This window comes from Glycine soja, chromosome 1 (assembly GCF_004193775.1).
Source record: "Glycine soja cultivar W05 chromosome 1, ASM419377v2, whole genome shotgun sequence".
In the NCBI taxonomy this organism is placed as follows: Eukaryota; Viridiplantae; Streptophyta; class Magnoliopsida; order Fabales; family Fabaceae; genus Glycine; species Glycine soja.
In genome coordinates, this window is record NC_041002.1 from 1,372,618 (window position 1) to 1,385,579 (window position 12,962).

At 33.7% G+C, this 12,962-nt stretch overlaps 1 protein-coding gene across 1 annotated transcript; it reads right to left on the reverse strand.

Moving 5' to 3' along the window:
* Positions 1-1,088: 1,088 nt before the first annotated feature.
* Positions 1,089-6,082, reverse strand: LOC114408375 (cellulose synthase-like protein D2). Its single transcript, XM_028371412.1, has 5 exons — positions 5,763-6,082; positions 5,537-5,652; positions 4,496-5,317; positions 3,210-4,023; positions 1,089-2,980 (listed from the first exon to the last, which is right to left on the reverse strand). The coding sequence occupies exons 3-5, from the start codon at positions 5,281-5,283 to the stop codon at positions 1,226-1,228; spliced, it is 3,357 nt and encodes a 1,118-aa protein (XP_028227213.1). The 5' UTR covers positions 5,284-5,317; positions 5,537-5,652; positions 5,763-6,082; the 3' UTR covers positions 1,089-1,225.
* Positions 6,083-12,962: the final 6,880 nt, after the last annotated feature.

Consider the following 12,962-nt stretch of genomic DNA (forward strand, 5'->3'; position numbering starts at 1 on the left):
AATTTATTTGATTACCATTAAAAGGATAAATTGTGTCATCATTATCATTATTAAAAGGGTAAATTATATCATAATTAAAAAATTAGCAAATGAGGGGAAAGTGGGATGCACGAGAAAGGAAGGAGTGTAGGAAAATAGAGAAGGACAAAATTCTCATTTTGTTTATTTTTTAAAAAGTTCTGGGTGAGAATAACAGGGAGACTCAATGAGAACTCGCGTTTTAGAACTCCCTTGTACTAGTTTCTCCACACCATCTACCACCTATTCGATCAAATGCTCCACTCAACCCTGAATCCAACAACGAAGCCAAAACCATATAAGATTCTGCCCCCACTACCTTCCATGAAGCCACTTCAAAGCACAAAACCATCGTCTAGTTATTTATAAACATCTATAAAATTAATAAATTAAAAATCAAATACTTATTTTTTTATTAAAAAGCTTTCATACAGTAGAAATAAACAGAAACAATCCACGTACACGATCAAGTCCCAACAACTTCGATGCTTGGAAGTCACATGCGCACGTTATAGACAGAAAAAGCTTAACCCAACTTCAACACTTACTTTGAATGTTGGGTTTTTTTAGTCTCAAATTTCAACGATTGCTATATTATTTAAACACTTTATCTCTCGAACGAAATGTAACGGTACCTGCGATTGCCTAGTTAACAGGAATCGTCTTCTATGACAATAAGCTTGTCAATTCGATTCTTATAGTAAGAGACAGTAGCAGGGAAGCACATCCTTGAAGAAAAAAAAGGGAAGAGATTACATGGAAACTCATGAAGGAAGGAGTTGTATCATATAAAGTCTCGTCACAGTTTAATACTCCTCAACTTCATATATAGCTCCCGTAAGAATTCCAAAGTCACAAACAGAGTTAGCTTGAAAATGTATCAATCATAGTTTAAATTACAGTCACAGTTGCATTGCGGTGAGTAAAAAAACTTCTATGTTACAGGTAATTGCGGGAAAATGCTGTTGATACAGTTGCAATTGTATTGCGGTGAGTCAAAATTCCTTGACATTGTGGCCGCAATTGATTGCAGAACACTATTTAAAATCATGGTATCAATGAGAACATGGTAAAAAAAAATGTATGATTCATTCCTTTAAAGCAAAAGCTTGTCGAACAATGAATGGTAACTACAAAATCTCATCAACCCACAAGGCCAGTCTGAATTACTTACAAGTGCTACCCTGAAAAGTGAGCACCATAAAAATCAAGGGAATTGGAATGACCCTCCAATTAGGCTACTACCAGAGGGAGGGTCAATAGCAACCCAAAGAAGTGAGATAGTAATTGAAATTAGCCCTGACCAAACAAACACAATAGTGGGTGTCCTACCCCTTCTACCCATTAGCCCTTTTGCAAAGGGATACAAATGAGATAAGACCCAAAAGCTGAAAAACACACCTCCAAGCAAGCTGCTCCATTCACGATCTTCGCTGTATATAGTTCTGCTAACAGCAACAGCAATGGCTATCAGATTAACCATCATGATTGTGATTGGTGGTATCATAAGAGATGTCCACTTGATGACATAGAGATCAGCAAATTCATCGTTTTCGTCGTCGCCGCCAGATTTTGATGTCAAAGTGAATGAAATCTCAATGCCAGCCATCACCTTTAGTAGACCCTGAAGCACAGCAGCAAGATGAGCACTTGTGCCTCCAATCAACCAGAATTGCTCGTTCCTCCACCACTCTTCAAGCTCAATGCCAGACCACTTGATTTCCAAAGCAGCGAGGATGACAAGGGTCAAGGTTATGCCCAAGAGGTAAACTAGGAAGGTGACTTCAAGGGTTTGAACAATGAACTGGCCAGTGAAAAGTGAAAGAGCAGGAACGAAGCAATACACAATAAGGAAGATGGAAGTGAATGGATAGATTCCAACATTGAGGTAAGCAATCCTCTGCAGAAATTTCAATCTAGAGCTGGCCAAAAGAGCATTGTTGCGTGAAAAGAAGATTTCAACTGAACCGGTTGCCCACCGAAGAACCTGGTGAAGCCTATCAGTGAGATTGATTGGAGCAGTGCCGCGGAAGGCATCCCTTTTGGTCACACAATATATAGACTTCCATCCTCTATTGTGCATTCTATAACCTGTCACAACATCCTCAGTAACTGACCCATAAATCCATCCAACTCTAAGGCCCCATTCAGTCTTGTCTTCATACCAACATGAGATGACATTGATGGCCTCAGCAACAGTAGCAGCATCAAGAGGATCCCGAGGGAGAGTTAGAGCACCGGGTGGACGGCCATATTTGATAGATGAATGATCAGCAAGGGGAAGGCCTTGGAACTCAGCCACCCTGACTGAATCAACAAGAAGACTTGAGTTGCCAAATTTCTTTGGAACAAGAGCACTGGTCATTTCTTCATCCTCTATGCGTCCATTCTTCAATGACTGTTCCTCAGCACTGGCTTCAGAGACAGAGGCCACCGTTGAGGATTTCTTATTCTTCCGACCAAACCAACCAGACTCTTCTTTAATCCGGGGTGGATCAAAGCCATAGAGAGCAGTTCTTCGAAATAGGCATCCTGTGCCAACATATACAGGACCTTGAATTCCATCTAGAGCACGCATATTGACATCAAAAAAGACAGTATTATGGTTCGCATAGCGATCATTGGGGTCAATTCCTTCAAACCTTTGCGGAAATTGAACATAGCAGAGCCTGTCCCCACCGCGGTCCATCATGAAGCACATTCCTTCTCTCAGTGCTTGAGAGTTATATATGTAGTGGTCACAGTCAAGATTAAGTATGAAAGGGCCATTGGACATTATGGCTGAGGCTCGAACAAGGGCATTCATTGCCCCTGCCTTTTTGTTGTGATCATAGCCGGGTCGTTTTTCACGAGAAACATACACAAGCATAGGAAGACGAATATCAACTTCACTGAAATCCAAGGCATTTGAATCTGATGTTTTGCCAGTCAGTGGTTCATCACTTGGGGGTTGTAACATTACCTACATTTGAAAGAAGACAAATCATTAGCAAGTTCAATGTTTATTCCAAACTATGATAACGTTGTAAGTCAAAGTACACAAAAAAAAATGTATAAAAATGAATGTGCTAGGCTAATGAACAATGAGAGTTTTAACCACTGAGAACCTGAAGTTTAGCAATACCCCTAACCAAACTCAGATGAATATTGAATACTAATGAATAATGAGACTGATAAAGATTGATAATTACCTGTATGATACTGGCATGATCACCCCTGGAATGTTCCGGTGCAGCAGTTGTCCAGGTACCAGGCCAGCAGCTGGGTTCTTTATCAGCCATCCATGTGGCTTTAGGAATCTTCAAACTCTCCATTGGTTCTTCATTTCCATTCTCTCTCCACTTCTTCATTGCATTCATTTCTTCTCTGGCATTATAAGCATCAGATCGGCGCCGAATCGAATCAGGAAGGCCATTAATCCGAACCTTGAACTCATCATACTCACGCTTTACTCGCCTGCGGTCCCTCACAAAGTCAGACCGCACTTTGTTCTTGTAGGGATCTCTCTTCAGGTTAAAATAAGATTCTGGGTTCCTGGGTTCAATGTTGTGCTTTCGACAAAAAGGAACCCACATATTGGCAAAAGCTGCAGCCTCGGCCATGGCCTCAAAAGTTAAAAGTGCTCCTCCATCGTCAGAGACATAACATGAGAGTTTCTCAACAGGATAATCAGTAGCTAGAATAGAGAGAATGGTATTTGCAGTAACAAGTGGTGGTTCTTTTTCTGGATCAGCAGTTGAGACAAACATATCTATTCCTGGAAGATCAGATTTCCCAGTAGGATTGGTGGGATTAGGAGTTTCAAACTTTTCTTTCAAAACATCAAGATCGGCAACACGGTTTACGGGGAAGAGCTTAGGAAGCTGGTCAAGCAGCCAGGAGAAGGCAAACCAGATTTCACAAACCACAGACATGCCCCACAGCCAGATTGCATCCTCATTGGGGTTTTCGACCCTCCACTTTAGGAAGAAAACTAGAACCACTAGCCGAACTAATATCATGAGCCTGAAAGTCAAAACAACAAGATTACAAATTAATATGTTGATTCAAATACTGCTACTGCCACGCTAGACGAGAGTACTAGACCATATTTCACACAGTGATCAATTCCAGAAGCTAGACAAATAACATTAATGATAACGATAACAAGAAAAAAGTCAAAATTATGAATCGGCATACAAGCACATTTTCTATAACATAATAATTTTCTCCCATTTTATATGAAGTAGTTGTTTACGAAATAAACCAATTCCTCAAAAAGGGGGGAAGGGGGACATTCATTTGCAAAGAAAACTGATTCAAATTGAATGTCATATAATGGAGATACCAACTTGAGTTAAAGTTATCATGATATCATCAATAACATGGAATAATATAGAACAAATTATTGCATAGACAGAAATCTTAAAATTCAATCTCACCCATGCATTGCAAAAAATTCAGGAAAACAGAAATCTTGAGGAAGAGAGTCTCATACCGATAAGGACTGAGAATTGCAGCAGAAATACTCAATTTCCGGGTCAAGGGCCTCCACTGCTTTTCCTTGAACACATTAGGGTCACCCCCCATCCAATCAGAGCCAGAACCAGAACTGGCATCAGCTTCTTCTTCTTTATTAGGCCACATAGCATTCCCATATCCATAGCTCCCCTTGGTTTCAAACAACCACTTAGCATGATCAAATTCATTATTCTTGCTCCTCAAGAACGACAAACTCTTGTCCATCTTATTAGCACCAGGAGGCGGAGGCAAAGGCAGTGCCTGTGAGTTGGCCACACCACCTTGAACCTCAGGCTCCTTGTAAGGGTCCTTACAACCAGGGCAAATCCCCTCACCAGCCCTCAAAGCATCCATATAACAATCCCTACAAATCTTGTAATTACACTCACAAGGAACCACATCCAACCCTCTCTCATTAGTCATGAGACTTCCATCACACCCAGGCACTGCACAAGAGGACCCTTTTGCACCAGCCATCTGGGGGTGGCTGGATTCTGACTCAGTCACCTTGTCCTTCAAATGAGCACGTGTGAGCTGATTAAAGCCACCGGTGAACAAAGAACTAGAAGCGTATTGGTCCTCCACTCTCCGAGAATTCGACCTCTCCAGCGAAATCTCCATAGGCTGGTTATCAGGCGTTGGAGGAATGTGAACTGAGTAGTTATCAAGACTAGCCCTTCCCCCATTCGCATCCTCCTGATCCATATCACCGCTCAGATGCGTGATCTTCCGAATGGAGGACACACTCTTGAATTTAGAAGCCATGGCAATGCAATGAACCACACCACACTGCAGAAACCTGCAATTCAACACCACCACCACCCACTACTTCATTATATATAAAAGATGAAACTTTTAGAATTGTTCAAAAGCGACAGCAATTCAAACACGGAAAATTGAAAATAAAGACACACTCAACGCTCGCTCTGTTTGTCAAGTAGCAAGACGGAGTACATCAATTACTATAAAGAATTGCAATGGGAAAGAATTAAGAAAGTTTGCTTTAAAATAGTCTTACCAGCTCAAAGGACAACAACCAATTAGGCGCGTGTCTGACGCTGTCAAGTGTCAAGTTCTCTCTTTCTCTCTCAAACTGGACTGAGTCCAACACAGATAAGGATTTTTCAAAACCCACTAAACAAAAGGGACACGAAACCAATACCCGTTAATAATAATTCCAACCCACAAAGACAGAACAAAACAGAACAGAACATATCAAATCCTCGTTCAAAAATCACACTTACAAAATCAATGCCGGCCCGGCAACCTTAAACGCTGCTTCAACTTCTGCAAGCATTTTGAATGGTATTGGGGAGTTTGGTAAGGAAACGAGTAAAGGCTGTGTGTTTTGGTAAAAGCACCAAACTGACGACAGCTTTTACGGCGTGAAAAAGAACCTGGGAAAAGGATGTGTATAGAGAGAGAGAGAGAGAGAGAGAGAGAGAGAGAGAGAAACAGGGATGAATTTCCTATATAGTATTATGTTCCAACAATGTGCCAATGATCTTGGTAACTGAGAACACAAAACAAATAGTAGTAGCAAATTTGAAATGCGTGTAAATAGATAATAATTAGATATGCGTGATTCTATTCGTTTTTATTACTGCGGGAAGGTTCTTTCGGGAAGTACGAAGTGTCTGATTGATACGGAGATGGATTTTAGTTTTACTTCAAGCGGTTTGTACGCGGCAAGGAGAATTTTTCTAGTGGGGCCAACTTTATGTGTTCTTCCTCTACTGCATTCTAATTAATTTCCAATTTTACCATGCTTTTTTAATAAGGCATGTTTCATAAATTTTTCACTTTTACTATGCTTAAAAAACATATCAATGATTATTTTGAATAACAAGTATTAGGATACCGATTAAATGAATTAAAAAAAGAAAAAAAATTATTAAGACGCGTGAATATACATTCTTTTATGATTTTTAAACGCAGTCTTATATAATTTTCAATAAAATCTTTTCTTTATTATTTCTTTAACCCTGATTAGCAAGATGTATTTTAATTTTCTTGAATGTAATATTGACAATATATGGTTTTTTTAATTTTTTATATAAATAATTTGAATATATATATATATATATATAAGATAAAATGAATTTTGAATTTTATGCATGATTTAAAATCACTTGTTAGTTTTTGTAAAGTTGGTGAGAAAATTTTTATAATTAATTTTGATTTATATGAAAGTTGAATTCATCTTACACTCTTATCTTCTCTCTCTCCCGTGAGTACTTATAAGACCAATTATTATTTATACCACGTTTATATAGGATATATTTATAAATAAAAATGTTATTTAATTTTGAATTTAATTAAAATATATTTATCAATAAAAATTTTATTACTTTAGCCTCGAATATAAAAAATATTAATTCACACTAGTCAAAAATGTCGGTTAACTTTATTTAATTTCCTCAATCTCATTTGAAAAAATGAAATTCATTTCCTAACCAATCCTCTTTAAGCTCTCATCAAAGTCTTTTTAAAAAAAAATCCTCTTCACGCTAATGTTTCAAATGAAAACTTGCTTTAAATGAAAATGTTTTTTCTCTACTTTGAAGGTCATGTGGTTAATATTACAATTTACAAAGAATTCATTATAAATAAGGTTTGAATTAAATAAGGATGCTTTGGAAATGATTTTATTAAATGAAGAAACTAGTTAAAAATTGTTTAAGAGAGTTTGTTCGGTTATTAGAAAATATTTTTGGGTATTTTTTTGTTCTCGGTGTCTACATATATTAATTGGGGAGAAAAGTGTGAGAATTATTATTTACTAACTTCAATTAGCATGGGAATAATTTTTACTTTTATTTTTTGTTTTTTTTTTGTTTTTTTATTTTAAAACTTCAAAATATTTCTAGGAATGTTAAAAGTTAACCAAACACATTTACATTTTTATATGTGTCAAGGAATAACATTTTTTAGCTAAAATATTCTTAAGGAAGTGATTTTTAAAAATGCATGATAATTTCATGAAATAAATACTCCCTTATAATTTAGTTTAGACTATTATACAGTACATGAGTTTTTTTTTTCCTTGTATATAATATTAGAAGAAGTAGATCGATATCTAATCATGAATTATTATGTAAAAAAAATTATTAAATTTTATAATAATTTTTAAAAAAATACATATTTAAAATTATTTATAATTAATTAATGATATAAAGATATTTAGCATGAAGATTAAACTCTGCAAGCACGCGCCACTGCCGCTGATGCACCAAATCGAACCAAATGTATAGCCTAGCAAAGGCCAACCTTCATAACCCTAATAGAATATTAATGTTCGATTAGATAAGGTTTTGGATTATATTTTTTGATTTTGAATGGAAATTAAATGAGGCAAATTTGCTATGAATAGCTGCAAGTGAACCATTTCAGCAAATAAGTAGTCAAATAATAAATAGAATTAAGTGCTCTATAAGCACTGCCGCTGATGCACCAAATCCAGCCAAATGTATATAGCCCAACCTTCATACCCCTCATATGAAAATGCTCAAATAGATAACGTTTTTTCTTCTTCTTAAAATTAGTGACGGATCCAGAAATGCATTAAAAGAGGTTGAAATTTTCTTTTTCACAATAATTTATATATTTAATTTCTAATAAACAATGGATTTTATAAAAAAATATTTATTATTTATTTTTAATTTGCATAAAACTAGAAATAAAATCTACTATTAGGAGAAAATTAAACAAACATTAATGCAATATCTTATTTTCTTATTCATTTCTTTCTATAGATATATATATTTTTTAATTTCTTTTTCATTTTTCTCATACATATACATAAAGAGTCTTGAGGGGGTGAGTCGGTGGCAAGGGCCCCTGCTTGCCCGTCCCCCTAAATTCATCCCTATTTAAAATATCGTCATTGACTTATCAGAAAATTGTAAACCCTATTGTGTCATTTTTACATTCTGTTTTAGTTTAATTATATTTTTAGTAGTTGAGTTTATGTGTGAAGTCTTCAAAAAAAAAAGTCCCCCAAAAAATATACTACTAGAATTGATGGAATTTTTTACCAACACACGCGATTTGTACTCATATTGATTCTAGTAATAATATTATTATTATTAGAGTCTACTAGTGCAAGTCGTGTGTCTAAAAAAATTCATCAATTTTATATTTTAGAGGAAAATTTTTTAGTTTAATTATATTATTGCTTGTGATTTAGGAGACCTCACAAATGACCATTTTCATGTTCACCACCATATAAGTCATTCTTAATTTTTTTTAGCCAGCAAAAATAAGTAATTCTTAATGACTGAACTTGGGCTTCAATAGCTTTTTCTTGCATGAGGTTCATCAGATGTTTAGTTAATGTTTTTGGCTTATCCCGAATCAACTTATTTTAAGCAAAACATCTTATGCTTCAAAGGTATATATAAATCCTTTTTTAGATGGTCCACTTCTTCCATTAGTTTCCGTTCGCTGACTTCATCAATTGTTATATTATTTAGTGAATACATCCAGCATTAATTGTGTCTAAAAAGCCTTGAGCCCATTATTTAAGAATAATTTTAATCACTCTAAGTCATTGAAATTATGGTATACTAGTATGGACACTTTTCTAAGGAGCTCTTTAAAGCATTTCAAGCGCCATATAAATATTCATTCTCATTGTAAGAAATGCACATACAAGATGAGAGACATTTGGATCTTTTAGGTCTTTTTTCCCAAATTAATTTTGGGAGATAACTCTTAGAAGAGAACACTTATTCTCAAAGTTGTTTGCAGCTATGGGCAGTCCTATTATATAAGCAAACTAAGTTTTGGTTCCTATTCATGAAATCTCCTAAAGTTCTCTTTGTTTCACCCATGTTAGAATAACAAGGATTACGTAGAAAGTTTTGAGGATTTCGGTTTTCTTTTTTTAGTTATCTCTAACCAACTTGCGAATAGCTCTAACAGTCTTAAAAAAATAATTCGGAGTTACTAACTAGTTTAAAAAAAAAACAAAAATATAATTTGTAAAAACATACAAAACCACATAACCACATAACACATTTGATGGCGTAACATTTACTTTACACGTAATTAATGTTACATAGGAATGAATGTCCGCATGAACAATATTCCCGCGTAGCATGTGAAAGCCGCAAAGTGTGAATCCAACGTTAGGTTGGTGGCCCCGCATTATGTGGGTCCCTTTATCTTCCTGTATATCCGCGTGGGCCCCACCTCAACTCCTTTTCACATGAGAACCGTGAAAGGCTGCCGCTGCCTCGCCGTGACTGTTGCTGGAAATTGAAAAAGCCCTAATCAGTACAGTACCAAACTCCCCCAATTCCCTCCTTAATCAAACAACACATTGCATTGCAAATATTTATAATACGGGTTTAATTCATTTTTGTGATCTAAAATTATACTACTGATGAGTGATGATTTTTTTTTTATTAATTTGCAGTACAGTTTTTTTATATTATAAAATTTTCTACATTGACAATATTTAGAATTTTTTTTTAAAAAAAATCAAGATTTAAATGAGTAGATTTAGAAAAATTCTATTAATAAAAAGTTCTTAAATTCTAAAAGAGAAATGTATATAAATAACTGACTCGCCTATTTTTTATTAATTTTCAAAGATGTGAGGTCCAATTTGTTTCTATTAAAAAAAAACGTAGTGGACTCATGTTGTATAAAATGTTTTTTTTTTTTTTTTACAGAAAGTTGTATTAAATGTTAATACTTGTACTGCTGTGCATGTAAAAATAATGGCTGTATTTGTATAGATTTTATGTAAGTGTAGATTATAGGTTTTACATTTTTTATAGCTGTTACTCTTGTGTAATTCACTGTTTATATATATATATATATATATATATATATATATATATATATATATATATATATATATATATATATATATATATATATATATAAACATCTGTGTAGTTGTACTGTCACTAACTACTGTGTGATTGTGCTCCTTTTATAATTTATAGGGATAGGGATTTGAATATTCTCTCGCTCGTACTCTCTCCAGTCTCATGCTCCCCTCTAGCTAGCTTCTGTATTTGGATATCTCACTTTTTTCCTTCAATTTTTCACCATTTATATTTTTTCTCTTCATTATTTGTATGCTTCTATATATTTTTATTTTTTGGGCTACAATGTGGGAGGAGAGGAACTATTTAATTTGTTTCCTCTTGTCAGTTGTCAGTGTGAAACGAGAGGCTCCCAGATTCCCTATATAACCCAAAAGGAAGAAACTTTGTTCACCATCATCACATATCCTATTATCTCTTGTGTTGCAATAATGACTGAAGATTGTCTTATTAATCATTAGTTTCGTATGAAAATATGGATTTCGGGGTGGATAAGAGTAGAAAAATGTTCTTGTCAAGGTGTACGTGGCACATGCTCAACCAGTGTAGGTTATATTACAAACTAGACTGATATGTGAGTGGTGATGTTTTTATTCTCATATATTCACCAATAATTACTTCAATACTTTCCCCAATAAATTTTATTTCTGATTGAGTATCATCGTGTGTCCGTGTGCTCATCTCCTTTGTTTGTATGATGAAATATGTGACCAAACGAAACCAGGAACAAATGGACATGAAAACATTCTAATTACTACTTTATTGTAATTTTGATTGCTTAAATGTCTAAGGCCCACTAGCAGTACTCAGTAGATCCATCATGATTTGAACCACCACCCTCCATACATGTCCCAAGTCAAAAGAAAAGTCAAAACCAATCCAATAGTTAACTATTTGTTGCATTTGTCATGCCCATTGTATAAATGGATTTTACTTTTAAGCCTTAAATATTATTTTGGCCAAGTTAGATTTTTTTTCTCATTTTTAATTAATGTGAGTTTATTTTTTAATTTTGATTCCTATAATTTTTTTTCATTTTTGATCACTATAAATTTATATTTTTTTCATTTTTAATCCCTATAAATTTTTTTTTTCAATTTAAATCCAATATTTTTATCTATAATCTTATAAGTTTGTGATTAAGAAATCAAAATTTAAAAAAAAAATACAAATTTAAAAGAATTAAAAACGAATAAAATATCTTGATCAAAATTAAAAAAAAATACATTCAAGGAATAAAAAAAAAAACACTAACTTCCATTACCAAAAGTATATTTAAACTTATTTTCATGAGAAATAAGTCAATTAGGCTTTTATCACGGATGCGTTGAAACAATTTGCGTTTGGGTATCATCATCCTTCGGGGATTGGACCAAAATAAGCATATTCTTCGTTTCTTTCTGTTTATCTTTGCTCAAACCGTAGAGTGAATTCGTGGCGTGTAGGTAACATTGAACGTATTAGATCTATGCATGGCACACAAGTTTAAAAACAACTGTCATAGTAGATACTTGCATGGTAATTTGTGGAATGCACTAGAATAATTTTAAAATATAAAAGTAATAAATTTTATATATTAAAAAATAAAATGGCTTTGATTTTCGTGGTTTAATTTATTAACAAATTATGTAGTACTTTTTATAAATGAAAGATTTTTAGTGTTAATAACATGCATATTGCAGTAAAAAAAATAATATTTATGCGTGAATCAATTGCCATTTCAATTTTGAAATAATGATTCACATATGAAAATACTCATGGTAAAAATAATAATATTTTGAACGAATAATTGTCCAAATGAAAAACTACAATTTATAAAGGATTATGACAAAGTAACAAAAAAAACTATAGAACATTAGAGCACAATGCTAAAATTAAATGCATAATACACGTAAAAGAAATAATTTTACGACTAATATTTATTTGCCTAAATAATTTAAATACTAATTTACTTTTATGTCATATTTTTATTATAGTGGGATAATTTATTCTTTTCTTTATATAAATGTAAATATTATTTTAGTATATTATAAATATTGATAAACTTGCAAATTTTGTGTCCTTTTGATTTTAATGGGACTTTTGAATACCAATGTCTAACACTAAAACTTAGCTCAATACTCTTTTAAATTAGAAAAAAAACGTTGGAAGGAGAGATTGTTTCGTGATTAGTATTGGTAGTCCGCATCGATCAATATTATGATAGATAAAAAAAAAAAAAAAAAAAAAACTCTTAAATCTCCTCCCTTATGAGCCAAGCCAATACATATATTGGTCCATTGTTTTATTATTTCTTTGGACCAAAAATGTTAAAGGCTACCAGGGTTTTACATGCCCTAGAACATGACGTGTCCCTTGGACCCTTTGCTTCCTTTGAACAACACCAACAGTATAAAATTTTGTGAACAAAAAAAAAAAAGAAGAAAAAAACGAAAAATCAATCACACCAATGTGGACAATTGTGGCATTTGATTGTCATTTTATGCATGTTATGCATTACCATTTTAATAATGAGAAAAAAAAAAGAGAGAAGGAATTTGATGCAGATATCTCCTTTTAATTTATCATGTTAGGACGACATTTTGTGTACTGCAAGCAAAA